The 20794-nt window shown below is 34.7% G+C and overlaps 1 protein-coding gene across 2 annotated transcripts; it reads left to right on the top strand.

Moving 5' to 3' along the window:
- The first annotated feature begins 3153 nt into the window (after positions 1 to 3153).
- LOC129004216 (zinc finger protein 271-like) lies at positions 3154 to 20307 on the top strand. Of its 2 annotated transcripts, none has more exons than XM_054432702.1 (14): positions 3154 to 3268; positions 5205 to 5374; positions 5992 to 6149; positions 7153 to 7317; positions 8226 to 8292; positions 8967 to 9064; positions 10602 to 10888; positions 11759 to 11951; positions 12790 to 12971; positions 13744 to 13816; positions 15899 to 16037; positions 16439 to 16732; positions 16946 to 17044; positions 17693 to 20307. In XM_054432702.1, the coding sequence occupies exons 2-14, from the start codon at positions 5209 to 5211 to the stop codon at positions 17848 to 17850; spliced, it is 2079 nt and encodes a 692-aa protein (XP_054288677.1). In that variant the 5' UTR covers positions 3154 to 3268; positions 5205 to 5208; the 3' UTR covers positions 17851 to 20307. The 2 variants fall into 2 exon arrangements, with proteins under 2 accessions (XP_054288677.1, XP_054288676.1); XM_054432701.1 differs by having other exon boundaries at positions 7132 to 7317.
- The last annotated feature ends 487 nt before the right edge of the window (positions 20308 to 20794 follow it).

The raw sequence follows: 20794 nt of genomic DNA, 5'->3' as shown, positions 1-20794 counted from the left end.
AGTAAAGTATTTATTTGCTAATCCGTTATAATTTTTAAGTTAATAACACAGCGCTGTCTGCTGTTATGACGCAATGTACAGATAGCCGACAGCTAAGCCATATCAGCTATAGCCATGTTAATAGTATATTATTTTTCATTCAATGGATGTAAATTTTGTTTGAAAACATTTTACCGTTTATATTATTTATTTAGCCTACAGTTAAAAAAGCTAATCATCGACTGATTACTAACTCTTTTGCCATTGGTTAGGGTTCCATTATCATGTTAATGAAACCAATCAAGAAAACAAATTCATCAGCATTGATATAGGTACATATTTTTGGTTAGTGAAACATGAAGAATCGGAAACTACCTCCAGGGTTTACTGTTATAGATTCTCTCTTTACTATCTATATAGATTGTATATATATATATATACAATGCATGTTGGGCTATATTATTTTAACCTTTTTTCCTTGGAGCAACAGACAGTAGATACCTGGTTAAAATCTACTCCAAACAATTTTATTTTTCCGCCCATTGGAATTTGTTATAGTAATTAATGAAAGGAATATATGTATTGCCTGTACAAACCTATTTCAAATTTTATTCCCAGGTTATTCTCTAGAGTAACTGTTAAGGTTATTCCACTCGATACAAAGTATAGATTAAACACTACAATTACGTGTCAAATTAAATGTTATGAAATTTAAAACAAAAGTTTTGAATAAATTTTCAACATATGTTTTAAAATAAAAACAAAACAGAAGTTTTCTAACTAATCTTGCATCGTCGATTCTTTAGTCAATGGGGCTATTTCATGTGTAACATTCCTTCAGCACAACAATAACCTACTAATGTGAAGAAATGTAATCAAAGTAAAATAATTTTGTAAACTTCGTGAACATATGTTTAAAAAAACCAAAGCTTAAATGTTTCAGCCATTCTACTTCCATTTACTTTGATTTTAACCATCTCCCACGATTCTACTAAATTTGATGCGCTTGGCTAATTTACATACAAATACACAAATTTGCAAATTGCACAGTAAAATTAATTTCAACATACTAAGACATAACGACAAAAGTCTCAATTGTATGTAACGTCATCCCTGGTTTTATATAGTATACAGTACATTGCAGAATTTACTGGCAAATGAGTTAAATCCAAATGTAATATTGCTTACTGGCTTAATGATAAATCACGATCAGCTGTATTGAGGTAAACAAAAATCAACAGACAAATGGCTTCTAATGCTATTCTTATGGAGAACATTTTACGTTATATTATTTACTAAGTCAAAGGTTATATCTAATTTTGTGTTAAAATTTGGGGAATTTCACTATTTTTCCGGGATCGAGACCTTTAATTTGAACCCTCTCCCGTCGTTCTACGACTACCCAGTCGCCCACAATTTTGACGCAAAGAATCGGCTTTCGTAATTAATATATAGATAGATATTTAATTTCCACAAAATCAGTTAATGTAACCAATGAGTTTCGTTGAATTGAAAAACAAAGAACACAATTAAATTAAACAGCTGATGTAAACAATATTATGTTCTTCGTAAGGATAACATGGGAACTTAAAAAGCCACTGTGGCAGAGGCCAAAGGACTTTTTCAAAAATTTTAGGCCAGTTTGCAAATCTACGCAACACGCTCTTTCCAATGAGACGTCAGTGGATAAAATCGGTTAAGAAATGGTGGAGGATTCAACCGACAAACTTCGTGTTCGCGTATTAATTATATATAGATTTCATATGTGCATGAAATGTTGGTGTGAAACCAACTTGTATAACTTTAAGCTAAATGGTTTAAGTTACCTGGCTTCGTCAAGTGATCCTTCTTCAGTATTACACTACTATAGTTTTTGACTCCTTAAACTCCTTAAAAAAAATATGTTTTGTTAAGGCTTCGTCATAATGTTAAAAATACTCAATACAACAAATTCATTAATTTTACATATGTTAACGTTGATAGTTGTGTGCGTATTGTATTTTAATATATCTTCTGTATACATCTAGTCCTCTATATTTTCTGTGTACACAAATGCTTCTGTATACACTTTTTTTTGCAACTCACAGTAACTGAGAAATATTCTAAACTGGTGAACTGTTTTTATAAATTTTTGCCATTATTTCTCAACCCGTGCTTAAAAAATTAGTGACTCGTGGATAAATCCAGATACAAAATTTAATCTAAATCGGACCATAGGTTTTGTCTGTAGCTCTGTATCTGGATCATACAAGTGTGTATTATATAACCTGATATTAGTCAAAATATGTTTTATTCTATAACGTTTAATTTAATTAAACATAAAAGTCATGCTCCCTCCATTTTTAAAGTATTCAGTCCAAAAATGTAATAAATTTACTTGTGCATACATATTTATTTCGTTTTTTTAATAAATAATTGAGGTGATGCAATACACTTATGTAGGCAGTCGCAGCAGTCGAAGCCGGGCATAGCGCCTAGAGTTTCACGAACGCAAACCGCGCAACGAGTAGCTAAATGAGCCGTAGAGTAAGTGAGCCATCTAATATTTTGAAGAGGGTTCACTTACTCTACGGATCATTGTGCCAATGATCTGTAGTGTAAGTGAACCATCTAATATTTTTCTGCAGGCTCGTATAGTATACGAGCCTATTCCTATAATTTATATTATTCATTATTTTGGCTCGTATACTATACGAGCCGATTCCTGAATTATCAAATAATTCGTAAGCTTGGCTCATAGTCACTATGATCTGTAGAGTAAGCGAACCTTCCTACTGTATTTTTAAATATAATACACGAGGCTCATAGGCACAATGATTTGTAGAGTAAGTGAACCCTCTTCATTTACTTTTTATTTTCAATAGGCTCGTATAGTATACGAGCCTGTAGTGCAAGTGAACCTTCAATATTATTTAAAAAGCTCGTATAGTCTATGATCTGTAGAGTAAGTGAGCTGTCCCCTAACAGAGCGACGTGGATTTAATCCAACGGAATTTCGATGCGACTGGACTGGATCGTCCCAATTCGTCCCGTGCGCCTGTCTGCTGCTGCATCCCTCTCTGGCCTCTCTACTCTTTTTGTTTTCCTCAAATTTATCAGCAGAACCTTTTGTTTCCCTTGTCTGTGGCAGAACGAACGAAACGAAACAGAACAGAACAGAGATCAGCATCAGAGAGAACAGTCAACAGAATCAACCATGTCCATTTATGTTGCTGGCGAAGTTGTGGAAGATGCTTTTATGCTGGCAAGAGGAAGAGAAGTAAATTGAGAAAATAATATAACACTTAAGGTATGATTTACAGTTTAAAAAATCATAAACTTATACAAACATTTACCCATCGGTATAGGCTATTAAAATGATGTTTTCATAAACTAGGATAGGGTACAATCACAAGACGAGTCTTAGTGTTTCTGTAACATGCAGTGTCTTTATTAGGAAAAACAGCCCAGTAAATGAAATCATTGTTTGTTTGATTTATACAAAATATCCTCTAAAGTTTGATATCAAATCATTGCCTTTTTATCTTAGATCCCATATTTTATTTTACCTTGGAAACCTCAAGGGTTATAGGTTAGGTTATCCAAACTGGAATGATATTTTGTGCAAATCAGTTATTTATAGATAGGTTTAAGTTATTTATAAGGTGCACTAATCCTCAAACCCTTCGATGTACATTATTAATTTTATAACAATTTGATGTCTTACCTGTCAATCCTTAAGTTAATAAGTTATTTAGACCAAGTCAGGCTTAGCTTGAAGCTTGAGCATAAGAACTTATAGGGCCTACCAGTTAGCCTAGTTTGTCTTTACTAGTGTCCCTGTTGCTCGAATTCGAGCAATTGCTAAGTATTACAGGCGTTATTTTAAAATGAATTTCAGCCAAGTCAGCAAGTTTGTCGCAAACTGTTAAATTAGCAAACTTATTGACTGTTTACAATTAACATATGCTCTTCTTCTCACTTTTGATTTTGTGACAACAACTGGAGTTTCATAACAATTTTTGTTTCCAATGTTAATCTTATGGAGAAATACGAAACTTTAAAGGGCTCCATGGCCCCACTCTCTTATTATTTCCCTAAAAAGAAAGTTTCCTGCACAACTTCACGTTACGCTCTTTCCAATGACACCAAAAACATGCCAATTGGTTCAGTAGTTTCGGAGGAGTAATTGTCACAAAAAACCTGCTTGCGTATTAAATAAGTATAGATAAAAATAACAAATTAGACTAGAAGCATAACTTTTGAAGTTAAGTTAAGATTCAACCAACAATGAAGAGACAAAACACATATTTTGTAAATGGTGTATCCGTTGATATGAATAAATAAAATAAATAAATAAATAAAAGAGAATCAAAGTAACCGCAGACAGTTAAGTTATATTCTTGTACCCAGGCATAGCTTAGTAACTGAATGTTATATATTTGTTATCTTCAATTCGGGTACAATTTCTTAACTGGCCTACGCTAATATCGATTGAAACTATCGATTCGATTAGTAAACCTTCATGCGATATTTTCACCATCAGCAAGTTTGGTTGGTTAGGTTAGGTTATGATAGATTTATTTTATAATAGATATATATTTAAAAATATTGATTATTAATCAATATTTTCTATTCAATAGTTTCAATCGATATTAGCGTAGCCCAGTTAAGAAACTGTACCCTTCAATTCAACTGTAAAATATATCGTAGGTTCTCTGCAAAAGTCTACCCATTAATTTGTGTTTGCTTACACAGTCCAATGGTTGTAATTGTTAATTTATATTTCAATATGGATGGATAAATTAGAGTCTAGCAATCGATTTAACCAGTGGAGTGGCACACCAAAGTTTGGCCTTCAAAGTAACTTAGGTACTGTAAAACGGGGTTGTCTTGAACACAAAATTTAAATATCTTTGTAATTTAAATGTGGAAGGGTTAGGGACACTTTTGCACCATCAAAGTTATCACTAGGCTTTGCAGTTGTACCTATATAAATAATTATAAACATATTCTTAAAAAACACTACCTAGGGCCTACTTATTTTTACAGCATGCCTTGTCTTTAGGCCTACACACTTCTAATGACATGGTAGCCTAATTATCGCCATGATGTTCGATATAGAGCTGTGCATAATAGATAGCTCAGGCAATCAACATCCAACTTCTAATTTCAAACTAAACAACATTGTGTATTAGTTTAAAAAAATCAAGCCAATATTATCCTACTTAAATGTTTGTTTGCAGGTGTATGAAAATGAGCGAGCTAATTGGCGATGAGATGTTGTTGTCACTTTGGCCTGACCAGTTCCTGAATAAACCTCCGGCTTTAGACTGGCCCCTGAAAGATCAACAGATTGTACCAGTTCCGGTTGTTCTACTAGATGATGGGAGATTTGCATTTAAATCAGATAATGGTATGTAATTTGTAGAAAAAATATTTGTGTTTAGTCACGTCATTATTTATAAAAAATGTTTTAGTTAATTAGGACGTTAGATAGCGTCATTAATAGATAGCTCAATTACAAATTGTATCTAGGTTCAAATTTTATCTCGCTTGTGATCAAACCAACCAGTAACCTGACAAAGAGAAAGCACTATTTACTACCTTGGCTACTCAGACATTTAATCTGTTATAGGTATACTTTGTTTGTTGATTTCAGTTCAAGGTTTTATTAAGTTAATGGTAAGACAAGTGTTTTGTTGTTTTTTGTTATTTTATAATTTTAATGCTTTGTTGTTGGTTGGTTGCTCACAATAATTTTTTTGAACCATTATTAAGGCCCTAGCTAAGTTTGGCTCTTGTACCAGTACATAAAAAGCCAGTTAATAAAAAAGTGATTTGCTTCTATTAAGTTAGTTCTTTTCTGCATTGATTGATGTTAAAAAATTTTGTTTACTGAAACCAGTCCCGTTGCATAAATAAATTTTTAAAAAATCAGTCTGTTACGGTAAAATTTATGACGTTTGGTATCAATCTTTGAATATCAATATAGAGAATTACTGAAGTTTCTAAAACATTACTTCAATGCAGGACAAATCTGCCTGGTTGATGGTCTTCAAGGGCCGAATGACGTGGGATGTCAAAATCTACCTCCGAGTCTTGAAGATCCAACTGCGGAACTTCCTCCTCTCAGTGATGCGACGATCAAGTCCTTGCTGGTCCAGGACAATCTGGGACTCGACTCGGAGGTATGAGCTTCTACTCGTCTAATAAAATGTTAAAGAAACATTCTTTCATCTTGACTTGACTTTTCTATGAGTGTATTTGTACCATTGACATTTTAAAACTGATGAAAAAATCTCTTATAAAGAAGGGTTACCATTATTTGACAATAATAGTGAGGAACGTTTTTTGGCTTTGGTAATACCATAGATAAAACATATTCCCTTAGTAGATTTCTCATCCTTATGGAACAGCTGAAGACAATTTTATTGTTAGTTCTGTACGGTTTATGTAGAGGTCGTGTTTTGTTTACAATTTGTTTCCCGTTATTACAGCCATTTAAAACCTTGTTTAACCCAATAATACGATCTAATCATAAACAATAACTTATCCCCTAGTTATATAACCAAACAGTAAAGCACAAATCAAGAAATTAACCCTAAAATAGCCTAATAGAAACAAAGTTTCGTCAACACTAGCGCCCATGTGTCACGTACATGAACTAGACAAGAAAAACGTGCTTCAAAATTTACAATTGGGATGAGAAGTCTACTTGTGTTGGTTAGTCTATGGTATTACCTCTGAGGTGAAATCATGCCATTTTTGTTTTCACCTATTGCTTCCCTGTCCAATAAGTATCAGCTGGTCTCTGATAAGTTAATGGGATTTTTAGATAATCTTATCATGATTTCAATCTCAAAACTGGTAGGTAAGCTAGTTTCTTACAGAAAAGTTTAATAAATGCTGCTGGTGTGGATGCCTCTCACTCGTTCTAGCAGTTTAGACTGTGTTTCAAAAATAATATAGTATTCTCAGTTAACGGTTATAATAATACTATTATTATAATATAATACCCCTTAACAGTTACTGTACCCTTTATGGGTTTATATTTACTTTTAGGTCATATGTTTAATGTTTTCCCCACTAACAAGAATAGCTTCCTCTCAGTATTGAGATTTGCCAGAAAGTCGCTGGAAATTTAAAGGATAAGATAAATGTTGTATTCAGGGTAGCGGTATGTTGATGCAGCTAGGGCTGCCGGATGTGTCGGAGGTGATCGATGGACCTGCGCCCGGCTCACCACTGGCCGTCGATGATGACCTCAACCCCCTGGTCTCGTTCCGATGTCAGTTTTGTTCCTTCTCTTCCGCTGATGTGCCCAGTCTCATGGAACATTCTCAAACTCATGAGCAGGTAACTTTCTTTTCTTGAATGCAGTTAAACCCAGGATTTATGTGGATGGATTGGTTAATTTCTCTAGTTAAATTAACGATATGGATAATCTGACATATGAGAAAATCACAAATATTGCAATTACTTTTGAGCTGCAAATTTTACAACATTGAGGGATTTATCAGGTTTTATTTAGACTCAAAGGAACATAACATACTAAATTTTAATCTAAATTTTTAAGTTCGTTCTTGTAAAAATATGTTTTTTCTGTTATTTTATGGATCCTAGAAAAATCACCTTAAAAATCAAAATTTCTAAAAAACTATAAATGGCCTGGAGATACCATGGTTAGTACCCACAAACAAAGTTTTATGAAAATCAGATCACAGGTGTAGTCTAGTAGCTCTGTACACATTCACACAAAAGGTCGCTGTTTTGATCATGAGAAAAGTCTGTAGATATTTTATGGTTCGAAACTGGACTCAGCTGTTCCTGATCATTGGGCTTTAAGTAAATGATCCTGATTGATGAAACAGCTGATATTAGTCAGTAACAAAGCTACACCTTAGATCATCACAACATTCTACACTCATATTTGGGTTAACATAGAGATGCAAAAAAATTTTTGTAAATTGTTTTTAAAAAGTGTGTCGACCTTAGATTTTCCTGTCCACAATAACATGATCCTCAAAGGCATGTGTGTAAAATTTATCTCGCGAAGCTAGGTATTGCAGGCTATGTATAAAAATGGACTGTGATAGGTACATTTATGTCACCAAGGTTTGTAGCCAGATATCTCTACAGTAGCCTATTTGATTTCACAGATAGTTGCGATTGTCTGAGCCACTGATTCACCCCAATGTTACCCATAGCTCTTCAATTGACCATGTAATTTTGACCATCTACATTATTTTGAACAACTTTTTCAGCCTGAACAAGTAGACGAAGAAACTATAACCCCGGAGGAGGATGTAGCGGACTCTTCGTTAACCCAAGGTGAGTCATTTATTTAAATGGAATTCTAATAGTCATGAACTAACTGTTATGTCTGCTTGATTGAATTAAAACTAGCTTCTGTACCTGTGCTTTGTAACAAGAAAATTCATTGTAGACAAACTAAGTCCCTACCAATCGCAAAACATTTTAATAGGTAGTCTATCTCATGAATGTTAGTCTATTAGAAATTAAATTAATTAATCACCAATCCATTTGTAATCTTAGGTCGATTGGGTTACAGGCTGAGTGTTAAATCAGCTATTGCCTGAAAACAATCATCGGCTGCTAAACTCAATGACTGAGTTAAATTTGTAAAAAACCTCAAACCCAAAATTATAATTATGGCTTCCGATACTCCCTTCCTCTCAAAATTATCTTTCCTTCAAAAGAAGAGTCATCGAAATCCGCCAAGTGGTTGGTTCAGAATCTTTAGGATAAAACCCTTCTTATTTTAATAAATTGAACTATTATTAATAGGCCTGGGCCTGAAGCAAAAAAATAACAAGATAGAGTTAGGGGAGCATCTGTATATTATTTAGGTACTTTCTTTTTTGGCCACCCCATTCAAGCACCTAAGTCTGCATCCCAGCATCAATCCTGTATAGTTTGGTTAAATGTAAAACAGTTGTTGAATAAAGTTGTTTAATACTATCATTGAGTGTGTTTGTCGGTAGGTTCCCTGCCTGACGCGGAGCAGTTTGTGTATTATTTGTGTTCGGAGTGCAAGGAGGGCTTCACTTCCCTAACTGAGTGCCGAGACCACATGATTATTGTGAGTAACTATTAACTTAGACTGAATTCTTTAACAATGTACTAAACAGAATTTCAAAATGCAAATCAGGTGTAGCTGTTGGATTATTTAGCTGTGTCATTTTCACATTGCCGAACTTTAGATATGTTAATTATTGTTTTTGGCAAGAAACAATAATGTTTTTGGCCCGCCAACTGGTTGTTGATTTTAAAACAATTGGATGTATTAAAATCATGTTTCTATTTATTTTCAAAATATTCATAGTTAGTTAATATATCCTTATATAAATAAACTTATACATACAGGGATAGGCAAAAGTCTGGAACCCCCCAGTTAACATTTTTATGCGTTGCAGTAGAAAAACCAAACTCGGCACATACTTATAACATAAGAAATTGCACTTTTTCATCAAAGTTACAACTTTTCCCCAGCTTCCCAAATTGGGTATTTTGGGGGCAGCCCCAAATTTTCAAATGTAAACACCTATCATGTGACCCCTCATTTTAAAGGATTTATCAAGAAAAATTGAATGGCGCAAACCAGAGGTCAATATCGCACCCCTAATCAAAATGGCAGCAATTTTAATTTAAGATGAGCAAGCAAGATAAAGTCTGGACACCCCCAGTTAACTTTATAACGTGTGGCAATGGGAAAACCAAACTCAACACATGTTTTCAACATGAAAAAATGCACTTTTTCATTAAAGTTAGGTACCCGGCCCCCAAAATGGGGTAGCCTATTTAGGGGGCAGCCCCAAATTTTTAAATGTAAACACCTATCATGTGACCCCTCATTTTAAAGGGTTTCTCAAGAAATATTAAATGGCGCAAAGTAGAAGTCAATAACGCACCCCTAATCAAAATGGCAGTCATTTTGAAATATCCCCTATTAACTTTTTAACAGGTTATAGCAGGAAAACTAAACTCAGCATACCTTTATAAAAAAAGAGAATACACCTTTTGGTCAGTATAAATTTTTAAAGTTAACCGGGGGTGTCCAGACTTAATCTTGCTTGCTCATCTTAAATAATTAAAATGGTTGCCATTTTGATTAGGGGTGCGATATTGACCTCAGGTTTGCGCCATTCAATTTCTCTTGATAAACCCTTTAAAATGAGGGGTCACATGATAGGTGTTTACATTTGAAAATTTTGGGCTGCCCCCAAAATACCCCATTTTGTACTAGGGCAAAGTTTGCACTGAAACGTGCAATTTCTTATGTTGTAAATATGTGCCGAGTTTTGTTTTCCTACTACAACGTGTTAAAAAGTTAACTGGGGGGTTGCAGACTTTTGCCTAACCCTGTATAAAAATACATACATATATAAATAGTATATAATAAACTCTTTATTTTAAATTTTTCCCTTTTAAACGGTCTTCTTAAGAAGGAAGTAGTAGAATGGTGGATGGAACTCTTTTCTTAGTTGTGCTCGTTCCTTGTTTCCTAATATATTCCTGAGCTTTTCATTAAAAAAAATAAAATACCTGTAAGTTACCGGTACTTTTAACAATAATTTACCTATGACGGAATTTTATTTTGAACTACACTTTTTATTTAGGATCACAAGATGGTGCTGGATGAAGAGAAAGCAAAAGAAGTCGATCCAGAAACAGTCTCAGTTGAGAATGAAGTGACGGACACAGCTACAAAAGACGAAGTTGACATCGTTACCGAGATAAAAATAGAAACAGATGAAGAAGATATTTTACCCGAGGACGACCCTCCTTCTTCACCTAAGTCTCCAAAGGGTCCCACATTTGAGGACTTGCTACTGGCTAAACTACCAAAGCCTAGAACCAAACCGAAGGAGGATTATGATCCGGAGTTTGAAGCTAAACCTCATAAGTAAGTTTGTTAAGTAAGTCTGTTTGACAAACTTTTGAGGCCTAAGGTCAAATTCTGGGTCTAGTGGTAGAGAGTGTGAGGCTTCGGAGCCCGAGATTCCAGGTTCAAATCCTGCCAACCACCAATGGATTTTACCACTATTGGATAATGCTGCGACCCTCTAGGATTAGCATGAAGTAACGTGCAAAACAGTTCCTGGCTAGAACCTAGTGTCCTAGGATGTGAAGGTGGGACGACGTCATTCTAGATTTGAATAGTTTCACTGACATATTTTAGACTTGTTGAAGTAATATTAGCCGCCCTAAGCACTTTGCCTCTGAGTCAATCTATAGAATGCGCCTTTGCACTACCGATAAATTTTAAGTATGCTGTAAAAATTCCTATCCTTTAGGCTTTTGTTTCCCTTAGTTTTGTCTTAACTAACCTAACCTAACTTGTACAAAATATTTCAATATTGTAAAGTAAACAGGTATTTTAAGTCGACGAGGCATACGTTTGTAGGATAAGTCTATGTAATTACGCCTCTTCGTCTTGTAAGCAACTAAATAATCCTTTGATACAACTGTGCAAATGTTATAAAATGTCGAGGCGTTATTCACGATACCTATCCAAAGTGAATACATTATTGATATTACTCCATTTCATATTATACCTTTGAGCATTAGGACGTGTATATGCCTAGTCTTTCTATGCCTGAATTTATCACTTTGCTGGTACATATAGATTTTTATCCCTTTATTACCCAAAGCCTAGTCAATTGAACGGATACCTACCATCCCTCCATTTCATATTTTGCCTAAAAGCATTAGGAAATGTTTAGAATGCCTGGATTTAGTACTTTGTATCATAAGATTTTGATCTCTATTGTAGGTGTCCCGAGACAATGTGTGTTTGCAGATTCAGCACGCTCAACTTCCTACAGATTCACCAATCATGTCATGCGGAGGAGAGTGTGCGCAGCTTCTGTTGCTGCAAGTGCTCAATGTTGTTCTCCAAGTGGAGCGCATGTGCGCTTCATCTATGGAAGGATCACAGTGTTGACGTGGATCTGTACTCTTGTAATGTAAGTGTATCCACGTAGAATAGTACAGCCCCAAGTGTAGCTACATTGAATAATCCAGCTACCGAGTTCTGTAGTCTGTCTGTTGGGGCATAAATAACACAGAAATAAGGTTATGAGGAACTTCCATAAAAATACAGGTCCTAAATTAGTATTTTAGTGAATAGATGAATAAGGACCATTTTTTGTATTTTCAAAATGGTGGCAATTAAAAATACTTTAACTGAAATAACAATAAAGTAAAGTAGGTAAATTAAACTATTATAGTTATGTGTCATGTTTAATGTCAAAATGAATGTAATTGTTTCATAAATGAGGTAGAAAACTCATTTTTAAGATACTGTGTAGCGTACATCAATATTCGGGCTCATTGGGTAACCAATAGTTAAAACGGCAGATTGTTTCAGTTAACTAGCAGTGATCCTATCCTATGACTACAGACAGACAGATATTGTTTGATACACATCTTAAAAATGAGTAACCTCCATTATTCTTAAATTTGGTTGGTCCAGGAGTCGGTATAGTGGGCAGGTCACCCTGTATGCCGTATACGCTGTATTTTGCTATTGCAATTTTAATTCTGCGAAATCACACACTAAAAAAAAGTTAAAACCAATCTGACATCAGGTAGAACACTCAAACACTGATCAGATGCTAATTACACCTATATTGGATACAAAACAGACTACACAGGCATTAACTTTTGATGCAAGTAAACTTTGCCTCCTATTTCAATATATAAATTTGTAATATAAATATAATTTTTATTATTTTTGTGTTGTTTGACCATGCCACAATAGGTTTAGGTCAGAGACTACTATACATAAGAATTCTGCCGCAGGTGTGCGGAGATTACAAGACTACCACTCGTAGGAAGCTCGAGTGTCACAAGAAGATCCACAGCGACGAACGTCCGTACAAGTGCAAAGTGTGCGACAAGGGGTTCAAACAACCAACACAGCTGATCAACCATGTGTCCTCCGTCCACAACAAGCACCAATCGAAGAACAGCGGCTCTAAGTGGTGAGATATATCTGTTGGGTTGAAATTCGTTTAAAAATTATTTATGTTAAGGATAATTGTCAATGCAATTTTGCTTTTAATTCTTTAGGACGGTTTGATGGCTGTTGCTTATTATGGAATTTCAAGGTGGTCCTACTATTAACCCATTGGCGCTTAAGTAATTTTTTGAATCCAGCCTGTGAGCGTTGTATTCCTTGATCATTGGGCTTTTATTAAATGATCCTGACTAATAAAACAGCTGATCTTGGTCAGTACAGAGCTACAAATATTATCTCGCTCTATTTATCAACTGAGATAGGGAGTGGGGACACCACCTAGGTGCATATTTTAACCCAAATATGAGTGAATGATGAGTGCAGAATGTTGTGAGGTGATCTTGTAGCTTTGTTACTCACTAAGATCAGCTGTTTCAGTAGTCAGGATCATATATTTAAAGCCCAATGATCAGGAACAGCTGGGTCCAGTTAAAATACTCAACCAAGTATGCATCACTGTCTAGACTAATTGATATTGTGGCATTCAGTCTTTAGTTCCACTAGTTCCAGTCACACTGAAAAGTGACTCTGAGGATCTCTTTGCTTGCAGAGCAATATAAAAAAAAAATTGCCAACGTATATTGCTTTACAATGTTTAAACGTTATCTTGAATTTATGTTTTCCTCATGTATCAATATTTCAGACAGTCTTTGTGTGATAAAAATTTCAAATTCCTCATCTTCTGTTGCTTATGTGTATATATTGGTTGCAATTATTGTAAATAGAACTTTTCTCAGGTACATGTCGCAGAAGTGTGAGATTTGTCTCAAGACTTATGCTGACTCTAAATGCCTAAAGAAACACATGCAGGTAATCAATATATATAATTCCGTAAGTCAAATTTTTGTAAAGAAATTGTGAGTGACTGGATGGCCGTAGAAGGATGGGAGGGGTCTTATTTTAAAGGTCTTGACGTGAATTTTGAGGGAAAACTATTCATTTTTCTTAATTATGCACCAAAAGGTCCTTATGGAATAAAATAATTCACATTTAAATAACATGGGAATCTATGTCATGTCTGCTTTGTTTACTTTAAAACAAGTGGTTTAACTTTATTTAAAGCATATGGTAATACAGTATGTAATGTACTGTAATAGTATATTTCGTACCAAGGGCCGAAAATGAGGTTTTGCCGGCTCGAGATAGTTTTTAAGTTCGAGACGAAGTCGAGAACTTAAATCGATCGAGAGCTGCAAAACCATTTCGGTCCGTGGTACGAACGCTATTTTTCACCACACTATACCCTATTACCACTATTCACCACTATAATAATGCACACTGATCGTCAACACAACTACAACTTTAAGGTTAAGAAATAATTTGAGGAATCAGCAAAAATATAAATAAATAGTTGCTAGGCAACGGTGTCAATAACACAATTCTATATTGCAATGCTATGGATTTTGATTGTGTATTTAAAACGCATTCATGTTCTAAGTAAGTAAGCGGACAGCTGATTTTGCGGCCCCGGCCTGTAAAAACCTGCTCGGTCCCCAAATTGGCGACAGCTGGCATGGCCAGCAAAACGTAACTTTCAGCCACCAATTAACGTATGTAATACAGCCAAAAACATCATAGTGTGGTGAAAAATGTATACTAACCCTAAAGAGAGGTTTAAAATACTAATTGACTATATACAACCGTATTTCCCACACAAATTAGTTTTAAAAGTTGGTTCAATAGTAATGCTCATTAGAAATATTAACCTAGGGTCTGGATTAGTTAATGGAGTACGATTGGTTGTGTTAGGTACCTATGTCTAAAAAAAGTGTAAAATTAGTAGTAATTACTTGAGAAGCAAAGTGAACAATTTTTCTGGCCAAAAATAAAACTAATAACTATAGATCGTAATATGCCATTTAAGTTTACAAGGGAAATTTTCACATACGATATATATATCTAACTCCGTAAGCCCAACATTTTACAATGAAATTGTGAGGGAACGGGAGGCCGTAAAAAGCTGGGAGAGGTCTTATGTTAAAGGTCTGGGCATGATAATTTGGGGGCATGAAAAGTCCTTTGGAATTTTAATTTTTAACAGAGCAGACATCAAAATGCTTTATACAGGTATGTAATAACTATTATACATATTATAATATACAAAATCTTAAACTACAATCAAGGTAGGGTAACCCATGAGACTAATAAATTGTACAAAATAATTACTAGAATATATATAGGGGCTATTGCCCCTTCAAGCCACTAGTTTTATAGTAATTACCTTGTCATTTTTTAGACTTTTGATACTATAGTATGGACTATGCATTGTTAAGGATTATTGTAGACATTTGAGTAAAACAGGTTTTGCAAAATTTTTGGATCTCAAATGAGACTCTGTCTACTTTAGGTTATTATTTTTTATAAGATTTTTTAAAGGATAGACATTTGACCTGGTTTTAGGTATATTTGAGTTGTGCTTTTTGTTAGACTTTATCTTTATGCACATGATATTTTATTGGCTATCAATTCAGCCTTACGTGATCTTTGTTCCCCTAAATGTTTGTTTTATAAAGAGTTTTTAATTTTCTGTTTTTATGTTGAAGGAATTCAGACATAAATAGGTAAATGAATAATCCTTGAAGCAGCAACATAAATTTACTATTACACTCGTATCTTTTTAATGTGCTGAAAGTAAAATATTATGTTTGTACTAGGCTAGTCGTTAACAGTTAAATAGTCAAGCCGTCTGTATTGCAATTTTTTTTTGTATTTTTCAATTCAAATGGTTTGTTTATTGAAATGGATAAAATCAAATCACAAACAACAAATGTTGGAACTTTTCTGTTGTACTGATCACACCAGGATTATTGTTGATCAAGCTAAATGATAAATGAGTTATAGTTATTGTTAAATTCAGTGTGCTTGCAGTGGTTTAGTTATCTGTGTGTATAGGCAGTGCACAGTAAGCTGAAGCCATACAAGTGCCAGATCTGCGGTCACATGAGTGCTCGCAAGGCCATGCTGCAGGTTCATATCAGGCAGCACACGGGGGAAAAGCCATTCGCCTGCACCATCTGTTCGTTCAGAACTGGTGAGTCCAAGTATAGACTTTGATTTATGGGTCTGTGCGTTACCAACATTTTTGGGTTGGGTCGGGCCAAAAGATTGCCCGAGGAGTCATTTCAGGGTGTAAAAAATTCTCTAGCCAAGCTGAATTTTTTATGCGATGGCAGAAAGCGTCTGAAGAGATGGATGGTTAAAAATAGACAATTTTGCATGTCAAAATGAACAATGATGATGTAACTTTAACAGCAAAAGGTTTCTAAATTTTGCCATGACCACAGAAGGGCTTTGCCATAATTGTGTTGCTATAGTTCGGCCGCTTAGAAAACGACCTGCGTGCTAATGCTAAACCAATGCTGGAGGGGGTCGCTTTCTAAGCAGCCGAACTATAGCCTGGTTAGTGTCTAAGACTTTGGTGATGTTTTGCAGGAGACCACAACTCTCTGCGTAGACACATGATGAGACACTCCGGAGACAAGCCATACAAGTGTCCGCACTGCTCGTACTCTTCTATCCAGTCCTCCTCGTACAAGATGCATCTGCAGGCAAGACATCCTGGGCTGAGTGGCTCCTTCATCTGCAAACTCTGCCACTTCACCACAGTCAGCAAAGACAGCTACAACAAACATGTCAACGACCACAAGCTCAACCTCATAGCACCCGTAGCTCACCCTGTAGCCCTCAGCCGTAACCGATGGCCACTAGGTTCACACATTGATGATAGTGAGTAACAAAACCTTGTTTAACATACTTGCCTGTATAAACCATGGTAGCCTGACACCTGTTCTGAAGATCTCTTAAATGAGGTTGAAACATCGACAATCAGTACCTAATAAGTTTTTGTCGATGATACGGTTGAATTAGAAGATCAAGTTTGAAGTGTTTGTGTTAGTGACTGTATAAGCCTGAGGTATTATGTTAAATTGATGTTTTCAGGTGATGTTTTTCCTGAGAACATGGCTGCTGCTTCTCTTGTCTACAGCTCGTTTGGAGCTTCTCGTTGCGACATTACGGCCAGTTCTACTTCTCGAGATGGTAAATATGTAAATTAAATATTTGGAATTTTTAATTTGTGATATAGACAACCTCTATATTAACTCAGAGATTTACCATCACTAAACAAAACTACTAGAAACAGTTTAAAACTAATTTTGGTAAAAATGAAAAGGAAGGATTAGGAAATATTTATTCAAATTTACTTTGTCTGCAGCTTTTGTTCCGGAAGTCAGACTTCATATCCTGCTAATCATTTATCATTTTAGTTTGTGCGATTTGCAGGGTGAACTCTAAGGCTAAACATATGCTGGGCTAATTGGAAATTTTCAGCCTTCTTAAAGAATGCTTTGAAAAGTAATTAAAAATCGAGAGTCAAAAATGACATTAATTAGCTGGCACACTTTCTGTCGGCTTTTTCTGTAGTGCAATAGTAGATTGGCTATTATGAATTTACTTTTTTATGTTAGTTAAAGCAGTTAAAAATTAATTTGTTAAATGCCATATGCTACCACGCTTTGTCACATGATCCTTTGCAGTTGCACACTACTATAGTTTCTAACTTCTGGAGTCCATTGACAGGTGTGACCAATGCTTAGAATTTAAAAAAATCATGCATTCTTGTTGAAAAATTTTTTACTGAACATCTTGTTTGTGAAACAAGAGGCAACTACAAATGATTTGTTATAGGTATGAGACAAACTATCACAATATCAATTCCGCCCGAGGAAGCTGATGGCGTTGGGTCTGATGATGATGACACTTCACCCTGCTACCTGCAGGACACTGGTGGCATCACCATTCCTGCTGAACCTGACTCTGACCAGCCTCTCATTGGATTCACATAACTACAGTGACAGTGTTGGGTTTGATGAGTATGTTCCACTGTCTTGAAGTAATGATAGTACTCAAGGGATGGACGGGATTGCACCTTAAGTTTGGGACGAGACAGGTGCGGGATTTTGATTTATTTCCTGATATTCAGGATTGGATTAATCTTCCCGTACAAATAAATATTCTTATTCTTGGGCATGTCAATAATGAAAAACAAAATCAATTTTATTATTAAACATCTCACTCGATTGCAGTGAACATGTGAACAGTATAAGTGCTCTTTGGCATCATCATCGTCACCCGCCTTACTGACAAAATCACCAATATCCACCATAATCACCTCTCGATCTTGGTGAAATTGCACCCAGTTGGAATGAATCCCATTCGATAAAGTCCTGCTGAAAATTGGATGTATGGTTTTCCACAAAATGTCATTAAATGCAGAGTAACCCATCCATCCCTAATTTTATTACTTGGGAAAGATGGCTATAGGCCAGGTTTGCTGGATATTCTTACCTTACTATCCAGAGTAAAAAAGCCTACTGTTCACTACTATTTAAATTTTGTTGTATTAAGGAGCATAAGAAACCATAATGTGATTCATAGGGCGTGTTTATATCCACTTACAAACATTATGAAAGTGCAATTAAGCAATAGCATTGCTTGTTATCTTCGAATAACAAGGATTTTCGTGCAAATCTTGGTATGTTCTTGATATAAAACAGATTCCAAATTTGTTTACTAGACATTACATCACCAATCACCATCTTAAAATTGTCGCCAGTTTTTTTTTATCAAAATCAGTGTAGTTGATGTGAGCCACTGACAGATTGTGCTGATGTAAATTACTAATTTCTCTCACATTTTTTCTCTGCGTTTTCTACACCAATGGCATTTTTTATGGTTGGAAAGGGAACGATCCAAACCCTAGTCTGGTAACCTTTTTGATCATAATTAATCCATTTCCTAATAGCAAATGGCATCTGGGTATGGAAACGATCTCATTTAAAACTGTCATGACCCTTCAACTATGCCAGCAACAAAAAATGAGGTAGAAAATAGAATTGTAGACACCAGCGCATTCCGTGATTCGCTCACTCAACCATGTTCTTTTTTAGTAAAAAAATTGGCGACAGCTGGTCCATGGGATGTCTAGTTCTGTATCAATGGAATAGATAAATGGCAGCCTAGTGTTGCAAATTTTTTCCAAGTACTTTAATAATTGATTTATGAATTAATGTGCAAAAAAGCCTTTATTGTGTTGTGTTAAGGCGTAGCAATAAGGTGAGAATGAATCAGAAGGATTAAGAATCAATGTTTTTTTCTTCAGTAAAGATGGGTTTACAAATTGTCTCAGATGTCTTCTGTGATCTCAAATGAATGTAAGCATAAACACGCAATACTTTAAAATGGATAAACATCACTAAAAATAAGACTGTTTTGTAAATACTGTAGGTTAGGTAGTTTAGTTTTGTGAAACTTCAGAATGTTGCGGTTTCATTTTGTGATAGACATTTTTAAACTCATACAAAATTGAATGAAATTCAATATGTTTAAGTTAAAACTATTGAGGCTGTTTTACTCCTATTATTTTCGTTTTACTGATATGTTTATGTATTAAGCCTTAAGTTAGTTAATATGTTTTCCTTTGCGATCCTCTAGTCATTTGTTGATTGGATGTGTGTCCTATGTAGGGCATGTCATCAATGTAGGTGTGGATCTTTGAGAGTTAAATATCGGTTTGTACATAAGGAAAAACTTGTAAAATTTGGAATATCAGTGGGAGAGGTTATGGTGCTCACCTGATAATCAAAAGGATGCCGGTGCGATCCTGAGAAAAATCATGAGTTTTCATTTTCATGGTTTGAAATTGGGACCATCCTAGATCATAGGGCTTCTAATAAATGGTCTTGGCTATAAGAACAGCTTAATTTAGTCAAATTAACAAAGTTATACATATCTCACTCCATTCTATAATCATCTTGCATTTTATTTCCAGCTTATATTAAATGGTGCTCCATTTCAAAATTTAATGATAATACCCATTTAAAATCCAGCATTTGAAGAATTTTTTCGCTTAACCATCAATTAAGCGATGAAAGACACTGCCTGTGTGTTATTTGCCGAGTATAAATTGATGTTGAGCTTTAGTGACCAAATAATCAAAAGGACTTAAGGAAAACCGGAACAACATTTTTTTCTTTTTGTTATATAGGTCACTTGCTAGTGCCTTACTATACTTTTTAATTTTTGTTTTTGAAGTAGCATTTTATGCTAATGGCTTGTATTTAACTATGAAAGTTTACTTTATTAACATTTCTGTGGTGACCAAACCACATTAAATAAATTGTTTTAAGTAGCTGATTTTCTTTTGCAATATTTAAAATTTAATTTATTTAGCCTATTATTTTTGTACATATTGTATATTTGAGAGACCTTTAGTTGTATAAATATGTGCAATGTAAATAACTTTCACAATTATGTATATATTAAATGTAGTTTCAATTTATTGTTGTCTCTTCTCTTTCCTCTTTGTTTGGTACTATAGATAATTGTTAAATTGCTATATATTGTTTTTCAACGTCAATGACCAATGGTAAAACGTTTTTGTATTAAGATAATATCAGAATCACATAATTTACATGGAAGAACATTAACTAGGCCTACTATAAAAACAAATTTGAGCATGATATTGAATTTGACATCCGTTCTACAAGAATATATGTAGTTAGTTTTTTACTCAAAGATAATCTAGTTGGAAGAGGCTCTATTTTCTACCCAAATTTCTCATAGTTCTAGCCTTGTTTTTCACACCTTAATAGTGCATAGGAACATAAAATATGCTTACAATATGTTGCTTTTTGTTTGGCATGATATTAAGTTAGTTTGCAAGAAAGATGATATTTAAAACAATACGACTTTTGGCTCCATTGAACTAATTTCTTTTATTTTCTTAAA

The sequence above is a fragment of the Macrosteles quadrilineatus genome, unplaced genomic scaffold (genome assembly GCF_028750875.1).
Source record: "Macrosteles quadrilineatus isolate MER2022 unplaced genomic scaffold, UCM_ALF_1.0 Scaffold_9__3_contigs__length_116548681, whole genome shotgun sequence".
NCBI classification, from domain to species: domain Eukaryota; kingdom Metazoa; phylum Arthropoda; class Insecta; order Hemiptera; family Cicadellidae; genus Macrosteles; species Macrosteles quadrilineatus.
Note: the sequence above shows the minus strand (reverse complement) of the source record. Positions and strands in the feature narration are given on the sequence as shown.